This window comes from Lipomyces oligophaga (assembly GCF_038497815.1).
Source record: "Lipomyces oligophaga strain CBS 7107 unplaced genomic scaffold V1516scaffold_5, whole genome shotgun sequence".
In the NCBI taxonomy this organism is placed as follows: Eukaryota; Fungi; Ascomycota; class Lipomycetes; order Lipomycetales; family Lipomycetaceae; genus Lipomyces; species [Lipomyces] oligophaga.
The window spans coordinates 1,311,937-1,333,809 of NW_027117789.1; the positions used below are offsets into that span (position 1 = coordinate 1,311,937).

At 43.9% G+C, this 21,873-nt stretch overlaps 11 protein-coding genes across 11 annotated transcripts; 3 read left to right on the forward strand and 8 right to left on the reverse strand.

The window, feature by feature from the left end:
* Positions 1–405: 405 nt before the first annotated feature.
* Positions 406–3,854, reverse strand: V1516DRAFT_692037 (uncharacterized protein). The gene is made up of 2 exons (XM_066923870.1): positions 2,636–3,854; positions 406–2,580 (listed from the first exon to the last, which is right to left on the reverse strand). The coding sequence occupies exons 1-2, from the start codon at positions 3,580–3,582 to the stop codon at positions 561–563; spliced, it is 2,967 nt and encodes a 988-aa protein (XP_066777067.1). The 5' UTR covers positions 3,583–3,854; the 3' UTR covers positions 406–560.
* A 283-nt stretch (positions 3,855–4,137) lies between these two features.
* Positions 4,138–5,045, reverse strand: V1516DRAFT_677784 (ribonucleoprotein LSM domain-containing protein). Its single transcript, XM_066922647.1, has 5 exons — positions 4,861–5,045; positions 4,738–4,809; positions 4,607–4,681; positions 4,524–4,556; positions 4,138–4,473 (listed from the first exon to the last, which is right to left on the reverse strand). The coding sequence occupies exons 1-5, from the start codon at positions 4,891–4,893 to the stop codon at positions 4,456–4,458; spliced, it is 231 nt and encodes a 76-aa protein (XP_066777068.1). The 5' UTR covers positions 4,894–5,045; the 3' UTR covers positions 4,138–4,455.
* Positions 5,046–5,095: 50 nt separating this feature from the next.
* V1516DRAFT_677790 (uncharacterized protein) lies at positions 5,096–6,338 on the forward strand. Its single transcript, XM_066922648.1, has 2 exons — positions 5,096–5,665; positions 5,717–6,338. Exons 1-2 carry the CDS (start codon positions 5,272–5,274, stop codon positions 6,262–6,264), a joined length of 942 nt encoding a protein of 313 aa, XP_066777069.1. The 5' UTR covers positions 5,096–5,271; the 3' UTR covers positions 6,265–6,338.
* On the reverse strand, positions 6,270–7,643 carry V1516DRAFT_677791 (nineteen complex-related protein 2-domain-containing protein). The gene has a single exon (XM_066922649.1). It carries the CDS (start codon positions 7,526–7,528, stop codon positions 6,329–6,331), a length of 1,200 nt encoding a protein of 399 aa, XP_066777070.1. The 5' UTR covers positions 7,529–7,643; the 3' UTR covers positions 6,270–6,328.
* Positions 7,644–7,789: 146 nt separating this feature from the next.
* On the forward strand, positions 7,790–11,476 carry V1516DRAFT_677792 (uncharacterized protein). The gene is made up of 4 exons (XM_066922650.1): positions 7,790–8,996; positions 9,047–9,162; positions 9,210–9,290; positions 9,340–11,476. Exons 1-4 carry the CDS (start codon positions 8,039–8,041, stop codon positions 11,179–11,181), a joined length of 2,997 nt encoding a protein of 998 aa, XP_066777071.1. The 5' UTR covers positions 7,790–8,038; the 3' UTR covers positions 11,182–11,476.
* Positions 11,300–12,813, reverse strand: V1516DRAFT_677794 (protein-tyrosine phosphatase-like protein). Its single transcript, XM_066922651.1, has one exon. The coding sequence runs from the start codon at positions 12,506–12,508 to the stop codon at positions 11,468–11,470; it is 1,041 nt and encodes a 346-aa protein (XP_066777072.1). The 5' UTR covers positions 12,509–12,813; the 3' UTR covers positions 11,300–11,467.
* V1516DRAFT_677795 (uncharacterized protein) lies at positions 12,814–13,646 on the reverse strand. Its single transcript, XM_066922652.1, has 2 exons — positions 13,192–13,646; positions 12,814–13,124 (listed from the first exon to the last, which is right to left on the reverse strand). The coding sequence occupies exons 1-2, from the start codon at positions 13,562–13,564 to the stop codon at positions 12,916–12,918; spliced, it is 582 nt and encodes a 193-aa protein (XP_066777073.1). The 5' UTR covers positions 13,565–13,646; the 3' UTR covers positions 12,814–12,915.
* Positions 13,647–15,699, reverse strand: V1516DRAFT_677797 (uncharacterized protein). Its single transcript, XM_066922653.1, has one exon. The coding sequence runs from the start codon at positions 15,248–15,250 to the stop codon at positions 13,724–13,726; it is 1,527 nt and encodes a 508-aa protein (XP_066777074.1). The 5' UTR covers positions 15,251–15,699; the 3' UTR covers positions 13,647–13,723.
* A 275-nt stretch (positions 15,700–15,974) lies between these two features.
* V1516DRAFT_677802 (uncharacterized protein) lies at positions 15,975–16,846 on the forward strand. Its single transcript, XM_066922654.1, has one exon. It carries the CDS (start codon positions 16,078–16,080, stop codon positions 16,627–16,629), a length of 552 nt encoding a protein of 183 aa, XP_066777075.1. The 5' UTR covers positions 15,975–16,077; the 3' UTR covers positions 16,630–16,846.
* Positions 16,735–19,135, reverse strand: V1516DRAFT_665235 (P-loop containing nucleoside triphosphate hydrolase protein; the record flags this gene model as incomplete). Its single annotated transcript, XM_066920660.1, has 2 exons — positions 16,735–17,090; positions 17,845–19,135. 2 exons carry the CDS (start codon positions 19,133–19,135, stop codon positions 16,735–16,737), a joined length of 1,647 nt encoding a protein of 548 aa, XP_066777076.1.
* Positions 19,136–19,195: 60 nt separating this feature from the next.
* Positions 19,196–21,785, reverse strand: V1516DRAFT_677805 (uncharacterized protein). The gene is made up of 2 exons (XM_066922655.1): positions 20,425–21,785; positions 19,196–20,377 (listed from the first exon to the last, which is right to left on the reverse strand). The coding sequence occupies exons 1-2, from the start codon at positions 21,351–21,353 to the stop codon at positions 19,444–19,446; spliced, it is 1,863 nt and encodes a 620-aa protein (XP_066777077.1). The 5' UTR covers positions 21,354–21,785; the 3' UTR covers positions 19,196–19,443.
* Positions 21,786–21,873: the final 88 nt, after the last annotated feature.

Sequence of the window (21,873 nt, forward strand, 5' to 3'; positions counted from 1 at the left end):
ACATGACGAATTAGAGCACAAATCACAGACTTTTCAACTCGACTGAATCCAACAAAAATAAATTTTTGCAGTGTATTATGGCATTGCACGAGAGTTTTGATAGTTCCGCTCTAACCTGCTAACTTGTTCATAATGTTATGTGGCAATTAATCAAGTACAGACATAGTTCAAAGATTTCTTAAGCGGGCAAACACGTATCACTTCACTTCTCAATACTGTAAATAAAAAGCAAGTTCATAAACACTAAAAATCTTCTTATTTTGCAAATGATAGCAAACGGAGCTATGGAATCCGTTTCAGAGTTCCCGTATAGCTTCATCGCCCGTTAATGTGTCACCCCTGAGCCAATCTATTTAGGAAATGAGACGAGAGCTGCGAAGATGTAACTTACGGCATCAACAGAAATTATCTATACAATTTTGTACACGTTTTGATTGACTAATACCTACAGATGGTCACCAAAATGAGATGTGATGTACAATATTCATAACACGTAGCAGATTATGCACAAATTACAAATGATAATTCAATATTTTCTAGCATGGCATCCCCAAGGAAGTTCACCCAAAAATATCAAATATGCCACGTACAGTATGACCAGCGGCATAAGTACCTATCAAGGCCGCCAATTCAAAAACCAACATAGCTGTCCCGGCAAGCATGAATCTAGGAGCAAATATTTTCCAGACCATCAAATGACGACGTAGAACCGCTGTCATCACGCAGTTAATAAGCGATAATAACGCGACGTGAATCATTCCTCCAGACACTGCTTTGACAACTTTACTGACAATAAGTTCGGAGGCCCGAAGGTTTTTAGGCGATGGCGAAAGTTTATAAAATACCGTTAGAGGTAGCGACAGACCCGCGAGGATGTAAGGTCCAAAAGTATTGAAAATTAAGGCAAGATGGGTCACTGGAAATACTATCTTGTCGGTAAATATAAATGCAATATCCCACTGGATCGAAACTAGTGTTGCTTGATGGCCGGTCGCAAAATAGTATTGTGTTGCAAGCATTCCTAGGACAGTCGGAACTAAGAGTAGAGATTTCTGGGGAATTTCTAAAGCATCACTAGTTTCAAACAGAGATAGAATTTGATATAACATCAGAGCCAGCGAGATCGCTCCAAGAGGCTTGTTGCATAGAAAAAGCGCTGCGAAAATGCACAACACAAACAGCAAATACAAACTTCCGTAAGCATTTGCAAATCCAATGATTTCGACTGAAACTGGCTTCAGTTTCTCCACAGTTTCATAATCGCCTTCCTGAGCAGCACGCTTTATTCGGTCTTGGTTGTTTGTCATCTCAATGCGAATACAGATTGGACACGCCCTAAACCAAGTTAAAGGAGCACCGACAAGAGCAACACCAATGACTAGTCGCGACACTATAAATTTGAAAGGCTGGATGTCTTCTGTTGTTGAAAGAGATCTCGGATCAAGTTCGGCGTAATCTAAAGCCCAATATATAACTGAGAAAAACAAGAGCAATCGCAAACCCGAACCTATCCATAGCACAGCTGAGCCTTCATACGAAGCCGATGTTCTCAAGAAAGATCGAACTAAGGATGGTAAAAAAATGGAAACCGAAAGCATGACACCAATTGCCGGCAAAGAAGAAAGCGTCGAAGACGGGGAAGAGTAAAAATTACTCTGACAAAAAGGTAGCTGCTCTTCTCGGCAAATTTTTGGATATTCTGCCAGTCGTGTACAGACGATAAACATCACTGTATTATATATGGCCGATGCGCGCAGAGTTGGATTTTCAATTCGACAAGATGCTGAAAGAACTATAAAACCAAATGAAATGAGAATCCATGCTAACGAACGAGACTCCCAGACAACAAATGAGTTGGAAGCAAAAAGTATTCCATGAAGCAGTGTCAGGAGAAACGCAAGCAATGTCCAGCGAGAAGGTAAGGATATGGCAGAGAATGATTTCACAGAAAAAAGGCCTCCAACAAATCCTAGCATACTCCCTATCGCATAACCTAGCAGAGATCCAGAAAGCCGTTGACCATAGGCGACCCCAATTATCCCACCAAAAACAGCTCCTAAGAGCCCCAATATAGCAAGTCTAGTAAAAATAAAAGCTAAATGGTCTAGGACAGACTCATCCTCTCCCGAGGAGGAACCATAAAATATTATCATGCAGATCACAGCTGTTGCAAATATTCCAATACCAAAGCTCATGCTCATCAAATCAAAACGAGCCCACTTTGCTCTGCAGACTCGGAGATTTTCATAGTGAAACGCAAGATTGATCTCGCTTATTAGTTTATAATCCTTAGTGGATATAATCTCATTCGCGGATTCATACAGCATAGATGCCTCGGCTGCCTCAACAAAGGATGGATGCAATAAGCGGTACCTATTAATCTGTTCGGTAACCAGCCTAGAAGCATACGCAAGCTGCTTAAAATTGTTATCCACGCCAAGCATAGCTCTTACAATTGGCGACCCTAGATTGTTGAATGGAATAGGAAGATCAAGAAGAATAGATAGTGTCGGAACAATGTCAATTTGATTGATCGTACTAATCGCATGCTTAGGAGACAAAAACGGTCGGCTGGAATACCTAGAAAATTTGTTAGATATTGCACTAGACATTCTCCCAATCTCATGAAACTCACAGAAATAATCCAGCTTCGACTTCAGATTTCGAGTCCCCTCCATGATCACCTTTCTCGTCCATCCCATGATCCCCTAAGACAAACAGAACGGTCTCATCGTCATCTTTCAGCGCACTCACGATATTACGAACAGCAATGTCCATCTCGAGCAGCTTATTCCTCATCGGCTCGGTGTCGGGCCCATACCTATGACCTGCATGATCGACACCTAGGTAATGCGCAATTAGGACGTCCCATTCGGACCTCTTTTCAAGCAGAGAAATCAGATTCTGCGAAACGCCAGTGTCTACGGTGTCCAAGTCCCAAACATTAAAGGACTCGAAGGGGAAGACGATCGGAGTTTCCAACTTGGAACCATTCAACAGAGACGGAAACAAAGAAGTCCAAGTATTGTCCCCAGCAAAGGCAATTCGATTAGGACCATGCCGCGAAATCAACTGTTGTATCCAAGAATCCTCGCTGATAGCTTGTCCATTGAAATTCGAGCCGGCATCAATAAAAGTAGGTAATGATCCCGTGGTTAGTGCCTTGAGTCTCTGCAAGGTTGTTGTGGGAGGATCAGCAATAAGTTTGTAAATGGCGGCCTTGTCAGGTTCGGCAACAGCAAGTCCAAGCGGAGTAGTGAGCGCATTGCTGTAAAAAGAATCAGATGTACCCGTCAAAAAATCTTCGCGGAGCGCATCAATAACTACAACAATCGCTCGCTTAAAGGGCCGAGGAAGATTAATCTCAGGATCCGAGTATATTTCGGATTTTCTCGCAATGTTCGGTAAAGTGGGACGGGTTAATAGAAATCCAAACGAAAACAATGTAATTGCAACAGCCGTTAGAGATAGAAACCACAACGGAACAAGCAATGAGCCATTGACGACCCAACCAAGACGAGCTTTGGCCGCAACAGTCTCCTTAGACTCCTTTTGTGAGGTCGTCTGTGTTTCCACAGCCATGTTGGTGCTGTGCTGGAGATGAAAGGAAGGTTGTGAAATTGCTGAAATTTTGTTAGTGCTCGCAAATTGAATCAAAATTCCAGAACATCAATGCGAGCCACAACTGCTCTCACAGCATACCTTACAAAGCTAAACCAAATAGCAGTTCCATGTATTCGATTCTTGTACAAATTCTCTCGAAACTAAGGTCAATTAAACCGGAAGTGCTGGCTAAACTTCACCTTGGAGAACGCGTAGATCAGAAATTCATATCCCGACGCGAGCCGAGGTAGCCTAACCCTACCAGTTTGTAGGCCTTATGAACTGAGAGTGAAATTCTCTGAAGATAGAATGAAAGGTGGGAAGGCGAGAGATTAAATGTTTCAATGCTGCACATTTTCGATTTAGAGTCCGAGTTGGCACTGTCAAGCGCAGTTGGAGAGTTTACAAATGTTCCAATATGTGATTTGAGCAGTTCTACGCTTCAATGATCCAACATACAACTGGTAAAGCTTCAAGTGCCTCCAGAACGAGTGTTCGCAGTGAAATGAACGGCAATATATACCTAAATAAAGAGAGTGTTTTGGTATAAAGAACAAACTTATCTTTATAAAAATTATGATTTGACTACTAATGCAGCTGGAGAGCGAGCCGAACAGGCTTAGAGGAACAATTTGCAGGTTTTTAGATCGATAGAGAAAGCTAAGTAGAGAGTATCAAGCATTTATATTAGCATAAATGAGTCAATAATGTACAAGTATGAATAACTTTTGCTTCAAGTTCATAAAAAAAGGCCAGCGTCTAATGTCGTTCGCAATAACTCGAGGTCAAAGAATCCGTTGGTCCAGTATAACCTCGAAAATAGATAAAAAAATTATGAGCTTAAGCTCGCTGTTATACCCTCTCCAGTGCCTACCTGATGTTAGAATTATGTTTAGAATACACACAAATCTTCAGCTAACCTCCATAGTAACTACCGAATTACCGCGAATTACCTGCTATAGTTAATTTTATGCAAAACTTGGTCTGAGATGAGTTCACCCACAATTGTTCCCACTTTAATTTTTTCGTCTCCTGATTTTTCCTCAAAGGCATCATCTAGAACCAGATTTAAAAATACCTATATATCAAAATTAACAAGTGCGGTTTAAGAGCCGATCACACAGTGAAATATACATCGTATCCACGCAAGACGCCAGTCACTTTTCGAGAACCATTCAGCTGAATCAACAGCCGTCTATCCATGTACTTAAAATGTTAGAAAAAAACTTGCTTTCTGTAAATCAGTCATTTTCTTACCTTCTTCAGCTCGGGCGTGGAGGGCTTTGACATGATGGCTGTGTCCGAAAGTATGCAGAGATTGCTTAAACAGAATAATACGCACGGAAATACAGAAGATTCGGTCTAGACTTTTATCTTAAACTTCTCCTTGCCTGATTTTATTAATTATCTATCTTCTGATAATTTCCACAAGATTCAGTCAAACTTCGAATACTTCTATATCTTTTACTCGGGACTTCTGCTGTATTCAAACCCCTCTGCATGTAACTTCATAGTTAATGGGATCCGCTATGAGATCTCATTAATTTTGACAAACTTCCATTGGCAGAGGTACGGTTAAGACTCGAAAAAAATTGCCTCTAGATATAAGAGGTTAGACGTCGTATATAAGATCCTATAGCAAGACTCCCTGTGGTGCATATACTGCGAATGCTGAATCGCATCTCAGTCCTTCGTTGTCTAGATCAGGTCTCATGTCTTGGTTGTTCGATCAGATCGCAGCGGATCTCGAACGCCAGCTCTCCGATCTATGAGTCGATCCGCCGTTTTTCGACTGTGAATTCACGATCTCAGATGCTCCCACCGAGACGGTTTTCCGAGGATCGTCTTCGGGAAACCATTGCCGCTTCTCACTCCCTGCAACAGAAGGCTGGTGTTGGTCCATGGATTCCTACTCTGCTACTGTCCGGAGTAACGCTCGGAATACTAGGATACAGTAGTTATAAGATATACTTTTTGAATGACGAGGCTTTTTTTCCGTATTGGGTGAAGCCGTATGTGTTTGAAGAAGTTCTCACGGAGGACCAACTGGAAGATCTACGAAGTAAGCAGATCATGTGCTCATAACAGTGAAGTTTGTTCTGACTAGCAGTAGACATAACTCGGGATGCATTGCTGGAATCTTTAGCATATAAGGATACCGTAGCTGCCATCGTCGGATTGCCGTTAATGATCGAATCGGTTTCTGATATCGAGTTCAAGTTCCCCTCAGATCGGCCCGCAGAACACGTTGTCAAGGGAATCGAAGTCTATCGCAAGACTGCCCATGCAGTTTTTCCCAGTACTCGCTTCAGCGTGAGAATATTTTCCCTCGAAGAGGCCTACACGGCTCTGCTTACCCCAATCTCAAGTGCCATTGGCATAACTGCAAATGAAGACGAGGAAGATGTACTGCAAGAACTACTGACTCGATTGGAGAGGATGAACAGTAAAACCTGGGTTAACGTTACTGGAATAGCGGTGATCCAAGGCTCATTTCTACGGCGTCAGGCGACGGAAAGCGGGCTTACTGAAAATGATACCAAATGCGTTGTGAAATTCCAAGGATACCTTGACCTGAATCGAATGAACGCAGTTACGATCCAAGGTGGTCAGCTAACATTATTCAAAGACGGAAAGGAGGTGAAAAAGGCGCAATGGTAAAATCATTTCAGTTAAATTGTAATTCCATTTTCGGCTATTGTACATAGATTATAAAAATTTTATATTAATCCGACCCTTCGGTCGACGTGTTTTGTAGGTTGTCAAGCGTCTGGGATTCTAGAGATAATTGTAGCTGCTTCTTCCGCTCCCCAACACGATGCTCTTCCTCAGTCAGCTCGCGCAGCGACTGGATCTTATCATCTCGATGTCTTTGAAGTTTCTCCAGTGTTAATTTCAGACGTTTCAGAACAGTCTCAAAATCGGGGATTTCTCGCAGAGTGGCAGCTGACTTTGACGACTGTGTAGGTTTAGACTTAATGCTCTCGATTGATGCACTTTTTACGCCAAACGCACCCTTCATGATTTGTGCCTGTTCCCAGTCATCATCTGAGTCGTCACTGATACCAACTATATGTGCAGTATATTCCTCCTCTTCCTCGTGTTCTTCAAGAGCCTCTTGCATTAATCGCTGCTTATCTCGATGTTGCTCAGCCTGTTGTTTGGCACTGAGAGGAATACGTCCATCGCTTCCTTCGGCTATCATATCATACTCGTTCTCACCAATATCATCTTCCCGTTGTAGCCGAGTAGTTTCAGTGTCGTCATCATCCTCTCGCAGTTCCGCAGGTTCAATGCCTTCCATTCTAATGGGCCCTTCACCATATTCATCTTCAAGTGGAATAAACTCGTCGGTCTTGCGCTCATTCGATCGCTCGGAATATGACTCTGCAAGCTGTCTTCGTTTTTCAATAATATGCGTTATGAATGCCTCGTCCGGAATATCGATATCCTCTGTCATCGACTCTTTAGTCTCAATTCCTTGCTGATCTGCCATGACCTGGACATCCGCTGTAGTTGTCTTATCATTCGGCTCTTGGGCAAGGCATGGCTCCGGAGGTCTGCTCGGCGTCTGACTCCGCAACTCCTCCAAATATTCTTTCGAATAATTAATCGACGAACTTGAAGGACTCGACAGCCGTGTCTCGTCAGAGGAAGGCGCAAGTCGCTCGCGTAGACGCGCCTTCAACAGATCTGCCGTCAGTCCTTGTTTCCGGCGTAGGCCCTTCCTTAGAAATGCAGCAGTAATTAATTGAGGCTCTTCAGATTTTGTCTCTACAGCTTTGTCAATTTCTTCTGCTATAGGACCAACTTCAGCATCAAGTCCGACATCCTGGTCAAACGAAATACGAGCACGGCGGTTGGCCTTGCTAGCCTTGGTCGCAGCCGTCTTTCTAAACCTTTGCGAAGGGCCAATTGAGGCCATTATTAAGCTCTTTGCAACCAGATATGTAAATATCCCTCTCTTACTAGCCTATATTTATTATTCCTGCAAACACTGTAAAATCGCCATAAGCTTTATGAACAGCTTTTCAAAACATTCAATGTCATCTAAAGCCATCCAAATTCGGATCGCAATTGTCCCAAGGAGCCAGTCCCAAACAAGACAACTGGGTTTGGGTAATTTGGGGGTTTTGTTCTGCTGTTTGCCAGTCAGACTCTGTCGAGCGATTCACCGCCCAACGGAGAGAAACTAGCTTTGAAGAACAACATCGCGCCGAAGAGTGAAAATCCATCTATTATTTTATGCGATCCATCTTCAGTGGACTGCAAGCTTAAATTTCGTATCCTTTTTGCTGCATTGCGATGTGTGGTTGGGCCAGCTAGATACGCGCTGTCTATTAACTGCTACCGTGCTTGAGTTTGTGCAAGGAGCCGTCTATATATCGATACATATTTATATATATATTTAGCTGTATATACATATCAGCCAGCAATGGCGTCCTCGCTCTCTGCGACGGCTTCAAAACTCTGGTCCTCGGGCAATCCTGATCGTCTTTATCAGCTTGCTCGTCAGATTGAAAGTCGCGATGCCTGGAGAACTCATCTGAATCCATATGAACATGCTCTTTTCGCTAAAGCCCTAGCCGAGGGCGGACATGCTTGGAGAAACCTGATTTCCCCGGCTGCCACTTATGCTGCCGTAATATCGTCTGCATCGCCCTCGTCCTTGTCTTCGTCCTCCTCTTCGTCGATATCAGGAAATACTACTTCATCTGAACAGCCAGTTTCGTCGGCTACCTCGGTCGAAGGCGCACCTTCGACTGATCCTGATGTTCTTCGAGACACTACTTCTGCAACCGCTGCGCCCTGGCCTTCGCCCAGGCTAAACGGCATACCAGAATCTAAGCGACCCTCGAGGAGTGCTTCTCCTTCTCTGCCACCTCCTGCTCTGCATACACTCAATAATTCCACTACAGAGTCGGACGCAGATACCGGCCCTAAAGTTGATATGCTAGATCTCTCACTTAAGGTGCGGTATATGCTTTATGAAAAATCCATTGATTACATTTTTGCATCTCCTGTACGTCAATTGTCTACTTCGTTCGACGTCGATTTCTCATTTCTTGACGACGAAAGCGAAAGTGACGATTATTCCTCGAATGACCTACTTACCTCGAATGATACCCATGCTCCCGCAATTCGAAAGGTTGATGAAGGAGATTATGATGACGATGACGATGACGAAATTAACGATAACCTGGCTGGTTCGAAACCGAGCGAACTTCCTGCGGATAGTTTAGCTTCTCAATCCTCTACAGTGTTACAACCCGAGGTTATATCGGCCGAAACTAAATCGGCATCCGCATCACATTCACGAACGGTGACCCCACCGGCGAAGTCATCAGATGACTTGAGTATAAAGATTAATGATGGCATAATAACACCAGCAGGTTTGTAAATATTTCAATTGTGCTGGGCTAAAGCTAACTGGCCCTCCCAGACACTCCAACCTCAGACATCAAACAATTAGATGATGCTATCCAACAATTTGACTGGAACAACACATATCAAACATTGGACACTGACAGTGGTCGGTACACACGACCCAAACCATTAGTAAGTCACTAAATCAAATTTTAACTAGTTTTATTTAACAATCCTAGGATCCGGGTGCGAATAGATCACTTGACACTATTACTAAACTAAGTCAAGTCAATTTTGGAGCCGCAAATTTAAGTCTCAAGGTGATTAGAAATGCTGGCAAATATAGGCGTATACTAACAGTACTATTAGCATCTCCTCTCTGTCATTGACGAAAAAAGGCAGGGATTATCAATATCCGATCTAGAGCTTCGAAATCTCATTTCAGATGTACGAAAGAACCGCTCCAAGTGGGCTAGTGAGGAGAGGGTAGGCCAGGAAGAGCTATACGAAGCTGCTGAAAAGGTTGTTCTTGAGCTTCGAGCATTTACTGAGCATTCTACTGCGTTTCTGAATCGAGTCAATAAGCGAGACGCGCCGAATTATTTTAACGTGATTAAAAATCCTATGGATCTTAGTACCGTCATGAAGAAGCTGAAGCTATTCCAGTATCGGAGTAAACAGGAGTTTGTCGACGATCTCATGTTAATTTGGAACAACTGCTTCGAGTTCAACACTGATCCCAACCATTATTTACGCAAGCACGCTCTCGCTATGAAGAAGAAGACTCTGTCTTTGATGCCTTTAATTCCAGATATTACTATCCGAACAAAGGCTGAGATTGAACATGAAGCTTTACAAGCCGAAAAGGCAGCCGCCGAGGCGGCTGCGGAAGCTGTTGCGGCTGCCGATGAGAGAGAAAAAGGTGATGAAGCTACTGCGAGTGGTTCTCAATCTGGGGACCTAACAGACCATAAGAAGAGTATTTTTGACAAGGGAAGATTAGATGACAGTGAGGACGTTTTAATGAGGGATTTTGTCTACGACGTGATTCCAAATATGCCTGAATCATTGTGGAACGTGGACGAGAAGCAAAAATTGATGGAGAGCGAGCTCTTCGAGACAGCAGTTGACTTGTCATCTGAGGATTCACCATTTCTAGCTTGCAAAGGCTCTCTGACGACGAAGATGAATGCAAACCTTGCAGAGATCCAACAAATTCGAAAAATCACTTCTAAAATTGCAGTAATCAAGCGAATGCAGCAACAAGCACATTTGTATACGGCTCAATTGCGGTCGTACAATCCCGAGAAACTTATCGAGAAGGATATGGAGCCCGAAGGGAGATTACCAGGCCATGGAGATATTCCACGAGAAGTGGCGGAGGCGTGTATGCGGAGGTCAATTTCGAAAGTAGCCATGCATGTGGGATATGAGGAATGCCAGTTGTTAGCCATGGAAGGATTAACAGCGCTTGCAGGTGAGTTTATGGAACGACTCGGCCGGACTTTGAGCCTCTATTTGGAGGCCAATCGGGGAGCAACGAGATATTCTTTAGAGGACACAGTGATGCAGACATTGTATGAAAATGGAGTGTATAATCTCAGAGATTTGGAGACTTATGTTCGTGAGGACGTGGATCGGCTTGGAGTAAAGCTACAGGATGTGAGGGAACGAATGGGTATGTCTCTCGCGGACTATCTTCGGCCAGCCTTAGTAGGGAAACCTGGTGGATCTGCAGATAGCGCCTTTGATGATGGAAGTCAGGAGTTTGTTAGCGGCGGATTCTCTGACGAGATTGGCGAAGATTTCTTTGGGTTTAAGGAACTCGGACTAGACGAGGAATTTGGCCTTTCGTCATTATCAGTGCCATTACATTTGCTTCATAGTCGACTTCATGCAAATGCGAATGTCCAAATAGCTCCAACAGCACAGAATATGATTGAAAGCGCGCCGCCATTCGAGCCAATGACGCGAGAGCGAGTAGAGAAGCAGATCGGGCTGATACGAGGTTTTCTGATGCAGAGATTTGATAAGTTTGAGAGGGATAACGTACTTCTTGAGGATGAGGCTCTACCTCCCAAACAGCGGAATCAGCGGCCACGATTGCCGCCGACCGGTAAAATCACAGTTGTTCGAAAAAGGAGTTCCGAACATACATTTGCAAGTGCGATAGGAAACATACCTGCAGCAAAAAAGAAGAAGATTAATTGAGACTGATCTAGCTTTCTCCTTCTGCTTTTACTTTTGCTTTTACTTTTGCTTTTGCTTTTTTGCCTTTGCTTTTGCTTTTTATTTTATTTTTTTGTTATGTTAGATTTCGTCTTGGGTCGGCCACAGTTTTATTTGTTCTAAAGTTGTTCTGGGGTCATGGAGTTTTAGTTTTGAGATATGATTGATTTGTTTGCAAGCAAGGGCCAAGTGATTACGGATTTATATTTTGGCAGCGCTACCGTGTAAAGTATTAAACGTGTAATTCTAGTTTTCTATTATGAGTTATCTAGGGAGCAGTACACAGTAGCCGAGCGATTGACTTGTAGATAAAGTTGTATTGGGCGATGTTGTGGACCATGAGCATTCGCTGGTGGCGCAGAGCGGAGACCGTGTCGTAGATAGGGTCTGAATCAAGCTCAGCATCCGAGATAGTCGAGTTGGGGAAGAGCAGAGCAGATGAATTGACAATGTACTTTGACGCAGACGATGCTGAAGGGGATATAGTTAAGGATGGAGAAGGAGCGGGATTCAAATAGCAAGACTGGAGGAAATCAATAGCAATGAAAGTTCCTGTACGTCCAATTCCGGCGGAACAATGAACCGTTATTGGCGGCGGTGGTATGGCAGTGTTCAATCGATTGGCAAGGCGTGCAAGGGCAAGAACCGAGTCTTCAGAGCCGGCAGCGCCTGGTGCGGAATGGTCGGACCAATGTTTAAAATGGATATGCCGAACTGTTTTAGACGAAGTTGGCTGCAGAGATAGAGCAGGTCGATATAAGTCGAGTGTCATTGTTGAAATTGTGCAATTTGCCGTGCGGTCAATATCAACTTCGGTAAGCGTGAGAACACACTTATATGAGTTGTCGATGGCCCGATATGTAGCTGACGGCCGATCATTTGTCGGCCAGTATTGTGCACATTTTTCAACGTGACCCTCATAGGTCTGTGTCAACATGACAATGACTGAGACCGCACCAACATCAGACGCAATCATGAGCCAGAAGTCTGCAGTTGTATGCGTTGTTGGACCCTGGGCAGCCGTGTAGCAGTGCATTTCTCCGCCGGGAGCCTGCAGGTATACATGGGATGCATTGATATAATTTTGAGAAGGATCACTCGTTGGCAAGCGCACACGGTTGCGGTCCCAGGGATGGACGTTAGTGTATCTATTCTTGGAAGGGTGCAGCTCTGCATTAGTCGAAGTCCAGTCAGGTTCAGAAGAGTAAATGTGGTCTGTACAAGTTGCTCTGATTTGCTCAAATTTGTGAGCAATATGGGAAGGTGATTCAGAAACTAGAAGCGTGGTAAATTGTCTTCGAGTATGCATCACGAGAACAACTACGACGATACCGAAAAAGCCAAATCGGAGTTGCTATTGGTGTCGCTGCTGGATTCCAGAAAATAATCAAGATCAGTGCTAGTTCCTTTTAGTATTATTTTCAAAATCCTCCAACACACATGCTGATGCCAAATAATTCGCTATTCATCCACTTCTGCAATTATCCATTTAAGCATTCAACTAGTTCTTATAATTAATTTGGACAGCTGAATTTTGATATGATAGCATTTGGTCATTGCGAGCCGCAGATCCTTTTATGATATTTGTTGACTCTTGAAATTGGACCTGTGAGTGGAATATTGGTAAATGTTATAAATTAATAAAATGTGATTATTAAATAAATAATGGTAGAATTTTATGTACAAGTTGCGTGTAGATTATCAAGATGTCACAAACTATAGCGGTCTGTCGTTCGTAGATTCTCTCGACTCTGCAGACGCCACTGGCGGAGGCTCATAGAAGCCCTGTTCTTTCGAACTCATCACCTCAGCCAAACCGGACGTCCATCTCGATTGGCCTAAACGTTTCTTACACAGATAGAAGGCCGGGAAAGGAACAATCATGAGCGCGAGAGCTGCGTACTTCTGCGCACGGAGCGGGTTTCCTGGAAAAGACGCACGAATGTGTCAGTATTCATCTGATTAGCAGTTTGCAATAACTTTAAGACATACGTTCCGTGAGCCACGTAACTGACGCAATTGCTGTTGTTGCCGACAGTGACACAGCGAATGTATTTGCTAGGCAGGGCACAGACAACATGTTCACAATCTCGTAGGGTGTGAACATGTCCTTCATTGCACCTTTCAATAACATCCAAACAAACTCGTTGTTCGATTTCAAATAATAGCCTCTCTGTAGCTCAATTGCCTCATGTACGCGTTCTTGAACTAATTTTTCTCTAAAAATCATGGGCGGTTGGTATCCGCGGGGAAGCGCATCGGCAACTTCAATGGCCGATAACGCTGTTGTCAGAACCCCAGGCTCAAGAACTATTTTCTCGACTATCTCAGGAAGCGCACTCGTTGCCTGTGGACTTGACACCATTTCCCACTGGACATAAATAAACTTACAATATTGGTAAATCAATTGGAATCCAAATGATTGTAGAATGAAATTCAATTAGAAAAATTGGCTTTAGCATTGGAATAGAAGACATACACTGCGGCGGGGTTACAAAAAATCTACGAAATGAAAAATGCAACATTACGACAAAACCTCGATGGAAACACCCTTTACCCCTCTAATATTTGCCACTTCTGCCTGTATCCTATCACAGACATCCAGCGATACTCCTCGCATGACAATTGTCCGCAGCTGTCTCCAGCCACCGTCCCATTCCAATGATACTGCCGCCTTTTCGTCAAGCCAAGAACAGTAGCTGAAATCGACCCATCTCAAAGCCGTGCTATTTCGACTGAGTCCTCGCAGAGTGGCAATTGGCGACTTCGGTGGGTATGTTTGCGCACTGGAATCAGGCGTGGTGTAAAACATTTCCGGTGGGATAGGCCAGTTCGCCAAAGCGAGCGCGACAAGTGTCGGGTTGTTCCGTAGAATAGTCAGCAGACTAGACCAGAGTTGTGTAGGAGAGTTGCAACATGGATACGAGAGAGAGAGAGCAGATAGAAAAGGAAATATCCGACGTGTAGGTGTTGTGTGTTGCCAAGAAGTTCCGAGTTTGGACTTGCTCGACGAAGGGACCAGAAATTTCGACAGTGAAGAAAGCGAAAGATGCGCGTCATCGATCTGGAATGAAAGATCCAAAGAAGTTATTCGGTCATTATCGTCATCGACAGGAACGCAGTGTTCCCACGCGTCCTGGCCTGATTCTTGAAAGGTACTACCAGATTGGTTCGCTGATTCTGTGCCAAACAACAGTTTGAGTCCGAGGGGACCAACGCCATGCGGGCTGTAGAGACCTAGATATGAAACGAGAACCATTTTCATACCGGGCTCAAGTGTCGGTAAGTAATATTTCAGATATTGAACATTGATTTCCCAGTCGCGGGAGATTTTCACCAGACTCCAATGCACAAGACTGCCTTCGCGCGGCAGAATGCTGTTCAAAACCGATAGTCCGGGCTCAGCCGGCAAGTTACTTCGGAGCACATTGCGCTCGGAGCGAAATTTGAGAAACTCGGCAGCTTGACGTCGGACCGCGTGCATGGCCGTATGATCAGGATGCTGCCTGGTCACGACTCGCCGGCCATTGACGACAGGTTCTATACTGCCGGCCATCGCTGCTCGACGCTGTCGGTCTTCTGCTACCCATGTCGGAGGCGGAGGAGGTCCAGCTAGTCTATGATGATTTCTTTGTGGTCGACCAGCTGGTAGAGATGTCGAGGGAATTCCATCCGTTGGTGTCTGCCGAACCGATGCAGCATCGTCCTCGGTTGTAAAGTCAAAATCGTCCAGAATGAACCGCAAAGTCTGCTCGACCGAGTCGAGCTCGGATAAATACGCAACCAACGATGGAGTATACGTCTCGTTTTGGTGAATCACGCTCTTCATTTCCCCGTCCCCATTAATGGACGACGACGACTCCATTGCGGCACGAGCTGCCTCAACTTGGGCTTCACGCCAACGTGAACTGTTGATTCGGTCGGTTACAGTCTGTGGACTTACTTCTTTCTGTTGTCTTTTTTTCTGCTGTTCTGTCCGGACTGCTGCACTGCGATTCAGGGCTGCGTAGTGCTTTGTAAGCGTATTGGAGTTACCATGGTGTTTTGGCATATGAGTATTAAGTTATAGACAATACAATATCATGCGATGATACCGAAATAGTGTAAGTACTGATTGAGTGTCAATTTAGCACTAGAAGTCTTCTGCGGCGAGCGTCGATATTGAATAAATTGGTAGCTAAATTAGCGGAGTAGTTACTCACAATTTCTAAGTTTCTTAATGAAAGATGTAATTTAGTTGGTATCTATGATTTACAATTTTATCTTAAGGACGCTGGATTTGGAATTCAGTGTAGATATGACTGCGTTGTCTAATTGTTCTCATTCAGATGATCTTCTATGACTGCTGTTACACTTCTTATAATCCTCTCAAGAAATGATCGCGATGACATTATATTAGTACCTAATCACTATATGCCATCCCTTATTCTCTTCATTAATTAAATCGGAAGGAAGAAGTGTAATTGTATCTATATAGTCGAATAAGTCCCAATTCGAGCCTACTTCGTCGAACCTTAATCTTCAAACCTCTAACTCCAATTCTCCAAATAAATATAATGGAAAATGTTTCAAAGCAGTAAACAGCTATATTCTGCATTTTCCTGTCCGAATGTCAAATCTTGTTGTATCCCAAATTGCTTATTCAAACACTCCATTTTGTCATGCGACCTCCAGGCTGCTGTGGTCTCTGCAGCAATATCTGACGGTTCAGATTCGGCGGCAGTGGCAGTAGAATCAATTTTAGAACGGAAAACTGAGTCAAATGACAAAATAAATTTACAGTCACACAATCATGTTTTATTTAAGAAAGAACGTATTCTGAATACAGAGTTAAGTTTGGACATCAGCTCAGATATCAATCCAAAGGTGACTTCAGAAATGAGGATCGAAGATAAATCATCCGCCGATTCAGAAATTGATATCTTGTCTAATTCAAATGTCAAAGCAGACTCCAGGATAAAAACTAATATCAAAACCGATTCAAAAAGTATAGCAATACAAGACTACGCAAAAGCAAGATCTAAGCGAACTGAAATCGACATGGAGGAGCTTTTTGGTGCTGATGAAACTGCTAGTACTGTTGATCCTTCAAGCACAGCGGAGAGCACATGGAACGTGAAGTCTACCATCAGTTCCCCGACACAGAGCTTGAACAAAAGACAGAAATTAAATTCCAAAGCTAAAGACGGGAATGGGGACGGAGACGACGTGGTTCCGATAATTAGACCAGTTTATCCCCATGCTCCTGCTCCACATGATCAACGCCAGAAATTCGCCCGAATCCTCGCAGAGGCGATACGCAGAACAAAAACTTCACGAACACCGAATAAAGATGCGTCTGAGATGGAATTCAAAGTCGCATCTACATCTTCGAAAGCAGTCTATCCACATCAAATTAGAGCAGCGATCAAGTCAGTAGAACGCAAATAGGTCGATTAAACAACAGATTTCTTTATTTACCTTACTCATTCTAATCATCTAAAACCAAATCACTCTCACACTTTCACACATTTTCAACCTAAATTGCTCGATCTCCTACCATCTCCGACTCCCTAATGGAGCGTTATTCGATCCAGAGTATCCCCCTCCGCCGCCACCCCGACGTCCCCCGTATCCACCTCCTCGTCCTCCTCCACGCCCACCACCCCAACGACCACCTCCGCCGCCTCCACGCGAATACCGCGCCATGTCCGCAAGCTTAGGATCAATTTCTTGTTTCGCTTCCGACAGAATCGTCACCAAATCCCGAGCCTGCTTTGAATTGTCCGATGTGAAAAAAGTAATTGCAGTTCCCGTCGTACCTGCTCGTCCTGTACGGCCAATTCTATGTACATAATCCTCACTGTTATTTGGATAGTCGTAGTTGATCACATATTTAACATCCTTCACATCTGCATAATGGTTAGTATTAACCTTCTTGTTTACTTTGCTGCAGTCTCAGCATGTATTGCCTTCCACCGCCGTGCTAGTCTTCATTATTAACACCTTCCCTGCTTTTGTTTACAATGAAAAATCTGGCCACCATGCCCTTACTCATTGCCCCTCGGGTCCCGACAGTAAAAGCGGGTCCTCGGAGCCAGGTTACGATACAAAATGGTAAAACTACCTGAGTTATGCTTTTCAATAATAGAACTCATCCACAAGAAACTAAGATTCTTCTGAAAAAAGGTCAGACATGCTCACATGGAGTTGCAAAAGAGGTTGGCTTGGTACAAAGAAATAATGATATAAAATCACTTCATTTCTAATCGGATATAACACTAAGAATAGTACAAGGACAGATAACTCATTACTCGCCTATTCATAACTTCTCTCACTCAGATTGGTCTTTCATATTCTCCTGTTTGCATGATAATTTGCAACTTGAAAGTCACTTTCAAGATTAACAATATCACTCACAAAAGTGGGCCAGACAATCCTCCGCATGAGAATTTTCAATAGTGTACTAACTTTAACGGTCATATCCAATTCCTCTTCACCCCGGAACATCGTATCATTAAAACACTCAGGTATACCTTTGTATCACACACATGGTGATCCAATCTATCATCAATCCAGAAACAGTTTAAAGGGTATCAATCAGTTTGTAGCAAAATCAGGGTATCTGAAAAATAACGGACAAAACGGTAGGGAATTATATCTTACCAATACCACGAGAAGCGACATCCGTGGCAACCATAATAGGTGACTTGCCCGTGCGGAACTCGTTTAAAACCCAGTCGCGCTCACTCTGCGCCTTGTCTCCATGAATCGCTAACGCAGGCCAACCATCCTGACGGAGATAACGCGTAATTTCATCAGCAATACGCTTAGTGCCAGCAAAAATAAGTGTCTTTGCATCACTCTTCTCCATCGCCTTCTCAAGATGCTTAATCAGCCTATCTTTCTTCTCCATATCGGTCACAACCTCCACAATCTGCGTGATGTTATGCGACGCAGAAAGCTCAAGAGAGCCAACATTTACCTGGATATAATCATGAAGATAATCATTGGCCAAGCGTTGCACCTCCTTAGGCCAAGTAGCGGACCACATACAAGTCTGTCGATCGGGACGTATTTGGTCAACAATTTTTCTGATCTGGGGCTCGAAACCCATGTCAAGCATGCGATCGGCTTCATCGAGAACTAAATAAGTCACCCGGCGCAAATTAGTCTTTCCAGATTCAAGCATATCAATTAGACGGCCAGGAGTAGCAATACAAATTTCGCTGCCACGAGCAAGATCACGAATTTGCTGTCCTCGAGGAACACCACCGTAAACACAAGTGTTTCTGATACGAGAAGACTTGCCAAATTTAGAACATTCCTGTTGGATTTGAACAGCAAGCTCACGGGTAGGAGCCAGAATCAAAACAATAGGACCATCTCCGGGAGCAAGCAGTGGTTGAGCATTAATATGGACAATACCTGGAAGGCAGTACGATAACGTCTTTCCAGATCCAGTCTCAGCAATGCCGACCAAGTCACGACCAGACAATGCCATGGGCCAACCCTGAGACTGAATAGCAGTGGGAGCCGAGAAACCTTGGGCCTTGACCTCGGATAAAACGTAGGCTGGAAAACCAGCCTCGTCAAAAGTCTCCACAGGTTTAGGGACATCATTTCCACTAACAGACATCTTTTTCTCGTCTCTGAATTTCTGTACCTCTCGCTCCGAGCGAGCAGTGACATCTGGATGTTCATGATAGAAATTTTTCTCAAAACGAGGTAAAGATTCCAAATCCCAGTCCTGCTTTTGTAAACCATTTCCTAAATTCGACATTCTATCACCTCCTCCATATCCTCCACTTCCATAGCCGCCTCCTTGGGCACCCCCATGTCCATAGCCACGGCTTCCATACCGATCACCGCGATCACCGCCTCTATCACTGTAGCGATCACCACCGCGTTCACCATTGCGTGATCCTCCACCGTATGAAGATCCTCTGTAACTCATATTCCACAAATAATTCTCACAAGTTCTCACAATTCTGTCTAACAAACAGACCTGCAGCACAGTCTGAGGTTACTAGCTGGAAGAGTTTCTTCTCCCAGCGGAAAAACTTTTCTAGTGGCAAACCAATCAAGGGTAGGGGTTATCCCGAAGGGTGCATAAACAATAAGAGAAAGTACCATATCTTCTGTAGCAGCATATATCAGATGAGGTCTATAAAACTTGTAACAGTTTAATTAAATCAGTTGCATCGTTCACTAACATACATACAAATACAAATATATATGACATTCTTAGGAGGAGTTGGATCTCTATAGAATAGCGCCGCCTTGCTTCTCCTCTACAAAAGTGAGAAGGTCGGCAACGTAGTTCCTTAAAGGTACATTAACAGTTGCAACACTGATAATTTCTGGCACCAATGCCTTTACGTACTTCTTGCCGAGATCGCTACGTGCGATATTGCGCAATACAAGGACAGACGTTACAGGTATACCAGTTGCGTCGCCACGCTCGTCGACAATTGTAGATTTGTTGATAAATGCGTGTTGTTGGACCTTAAGGTCATTCCGGTTCGTCGAGGGATATTTTGGTGTCTCGGGAATAATACCAATCCGAACTGCATACGGAATGGGCTTGTTGTCTTCCGGGTCTGGCACATGTGTTCGGATATGCGCAGCCACAATATGTCGATTCACGACTCCATCAGGATCAAACCTGGTGCAGCTCTTCCATTTACAGAAATATATAGGCTTCTCTATCGCAGCTATTGTAGGAGCATCAGCGATCAGCACTTCGTCCGATGATCCATTTGATATTGCGTTCGTGTTCGCAGTCGTTGGTGAAAGAATTCCGTTGCCGTTAGAGACCGGAGACTGAGACTGTAGAGATAACGGAACATGAACTGTAAGGATATGTTTATACAAATCTTTGACTGAAGGGAACTTGTTAGGACATTGTCCATGGGATGTTGTCCATTGGCAGTCAATGTATAGTTCGCCCTTTAAAGACAGCGGGGCTTCTCTTGGTCGAATACCTTTAATGATAAACTTCTGCTGGCCATTGGGAAGCGTGACGACCATGGCTGCGGCATGTTTGTACGCCATTGTGACGTTCTTGATGAAATCTGCGGCAGGTAGTAAACGCTTCCCTAAAATTACATATTCTTCAAATTGTGATTCATAAGCTTTCCATAAAGCTATCTGTGTGACATCCCCTTCTGAGTCTTCTTCGAAACAGGCACGCATCCTGGATTGTTAGAATTACATACGAAACCAAAATATTAATCTGCTCACCATTGTGTAGCACGCTCGGGCTCTGCAAGCTGCAGTAATCCATGTAATAAATCCTGCGGCAGTGCTGGAGGAGCAGCTGCTGGAGGAGTTCGATTAACTTGAGCAACCTCGGTCACAGACACCTGTGTTGACCATTCCTGGGCTTGGTAAAGCAATAGACGAATCAGTTGTTGTATTAAGTCACGCCAGTCGACAATATCAGAACTGATTTCGATGTTTTCAGAGGATGATGTGTATTGGTATAAAAAGTCGAGTGACACAGCAAGCAGATCCTCATCATCGAGCATCACCAAAGAACATATGCGGGCTACTAGTTTTGGATCCACGGATTGTAGCAAGTTCGTTTCGACTGCGACAACACTTCTAGCAACTGCTCGCATTGTAGGAATAAGCACGCCGCGATCTTCGGTCCCTAAGAATGCAACTAAGGTTCTGAATAGCGGATCTTGGCTCGACCGAGGATGGAGAAATAGAGTAACGGACTCAGCAATATCAAGACAATATTGCCGCAGCTCAATCAAACTTGGTCTTTCAGGAAGATTGAGACACTTTATAAGAGCCAGCTGACAAAGTTTAATACCAGCTAAATATCTAGCATTGTCCGGATTGATTGCAGCATTTCTCAAGACTAAGGCAGCTTCCAAAATTTTATCAAGCAGTTGTCTACCTTTGGATTTCGATCCAACTCCAAATCCAAGGTCGTCATCAGAAACGTCAAAATCAGATTTCGAGAGTTGCTCCAAGTCGTAAACCGTATCTATGCTCGACAGTTTTTCGAGCAGCGCTGGTGCTAGATTTGGAAATCTCTCAAATATTAGAGCATCTGGATTCTCGAACGACGAATGAACTAGTGTTTGAAGCGCCCAATCCATCTCGTCCGGTAAATTTGAGCGGATAGCAAGAGCAATGCGATTCATTGAAACAGCCATTCTATGTTCTTGGAGTGCTTTAAAGATCTGTGAATTGAAATCTGACTTCTAATGAAATGAAATGAAATATTAATAATAATTGCCGTATCGATGAGTGGAAATGATTCCACACGGCCAGCAAGTTCAAGTAATCAAATCCAATTATTATGTGGCGCGTGGAGATGAATAAATCCGTCTGCTACTGGTGGTTCTTCTATTTGTCTCTCTTTTTCGGCTGGAAATCAACGCGTATCAAACTTCGTTCAACAACCGACCAGACTCGATGCCGAGCGCGTACGGCGAAAAAATTCTGTTGATGGCACACCTCCGGTAGAAAGCACTCACTAGGTCTCTCGGTTGAATTCCTGAAAACTGACAGCGAAAGAGCGACTAGAGCCGGCGTGATATTGTTTTTGGATGTGTTTTGTGGTGCTTGATTTGCTTCTATTGCTTAGTGTATGTAGTTTTTGCTGGGGATTTGAGGGCAGGGGACAGTGCAGAAATCAGAATGAGCATTTGTATTTGAGGCGTATCTAAGCAA

What these genes read in the sequence shown, in the direction of transcription:
- V1516DRAFT_692037 (XM_066923870.1), bottom strand. Translation starts at nt 3,582, where the DNA reads ATGGCTGTGGAAACACAGACGACCTCACAAAAGGAGTCTAAGGAGACT. An exon ending in GTCGAAGCTGGATTATTTCT is followed by an intron (nt 2,581 to 2,635) that starts GTGAGTTTCATG and finishes CAAATTTTCTAG; the next exon opens with GTATTCCAGCCGACCGTTTT.
- V1516DRAFT_677791 (XM_066922649.1), bottom strand. Translation starts at nt 7,528, where the DNA reads ATGGCCTCAATTGGCCCTTCGCAAAGGTTTAGAAAGACGGCTGCGACC.
- V1516DRAFT_677795 (XM_066922652.1), bottom strand. Translation starts at nt 13,564, where the DNA reads ATGGTGTCAAGTCCACAGGCAACGAGTGCGCTTCCTGAGATAGTCGAG. An exon ending in AGTTACGTGGCTCACGGAAC is followed by an intron (nt 13,125 to 13,191) that starts GTATGTCTTAAA and finishes CGTCTTTTCCAG; the next exon opens with GAAACCCGCTCCGTGCGCAG.
- V1516DRAFT_677802 (XM_066922654.1), top strand. Translation starts at nt 16,078, where the DNA reads ATGAGGATCGAAGATAAATCATCCGCCGATTCAGAAATTGATATCTTG.
- V1516DRAFT_677784 (XM_066922647.1), bottom strand. Translation starts at nt 4,893, where the DNA reads ATGTCAAAGCCCTCCACGCCCGAGCTGAAGAAG. An exon ending in CCACGCCCGAGCTGAAGAAG is followed by an intron (nt 4,810 to 4,860) that starts GTAAGAAAATGA and finishes TAACATTTTAAG; the next exon opens with TACATGGATAGACGGCTGTT. An exon ending in AAATTAAAGTGGGAACAATT is followed by an intron (nt 4,557 to 4,606) that starts GTGGGTGAACTC and finishes TAACTATAGCAG; the next exon opens with GTAATTCGCGGTAATTCGGT.
- V1516DRAFT_677805 (XM_066922655.1), bottom strand. Translation starts at nt 21,353, where the DNA reads ATGGCTGTTTCAATGAATCGCATTGCTCTTGCTATCCGCTCAAATTTA. An exon ending in CCCGAGCGTGCTACACAATG is followed by an intron (nt 20,378 to 20,424) that starts GTGAGCAGATTA and finishes CTAACAATCCAG; the next exon opens with GATGCGTGCCTGTTTCGAAG.
- V1516DRAFT_677797 (XM_066922653.1), bottom strand. Translation starts at nt 15,250, where the DNA reads ATGCCAAAACACCATGGTAACTCCAATACGCTTACAAAGCACTACGCA.
- V1516DRAFT_677792 (XM_066922650.1), top strand. Translation starts at nt 8,039, where the DNA reads ATGGCGTCCTCGCTCTCTGCGACGGCTTCAAAACTCTGGTCCTCGGGC. An exon ending in ACACACGACCCAAACCATTA is followed by an intron (nt 9,163 to 9,209) that starts GTAAGTCACTAA and finishes TAACAATCCTAG; the next exon opens with GATCCGGGTGCGAATAGATC. An exon ending in CCGCAAATTTAAGTCTCAAG is followed by an intron (nt 9,291 to 9,339) that starts GTGATTAGAAAT and finishes CAGTACTATTAG; the next exon opens with CATCTCCTCTCTGTCATTGA.
- V1516DRAFT_677794 (XM_066922651.1), bottom strand. Translation starts at nt 12,508, where the DNA reads ATGCATACTCGAAGACAATTTACCACGCTTCTAGTTTCTGAATCACCT.
- V1516DRAFT_677790 (XM_066922648.1), top strand. Translation starts at nt 5,272, where the DNA reads ATGCTGAATCGCATCTCAGTCCTTCGTTGTCTAGATCAGGTCTCATGT. An exon ending in CCAACTGGAAGATCTACGAA is followed by an intron (nt 5,666 to 5,716) that starts GTAAGCAGATCA and finishes GACTAGCAGTAG; the next exon opens with ACATAACTCGGGATGCATTG.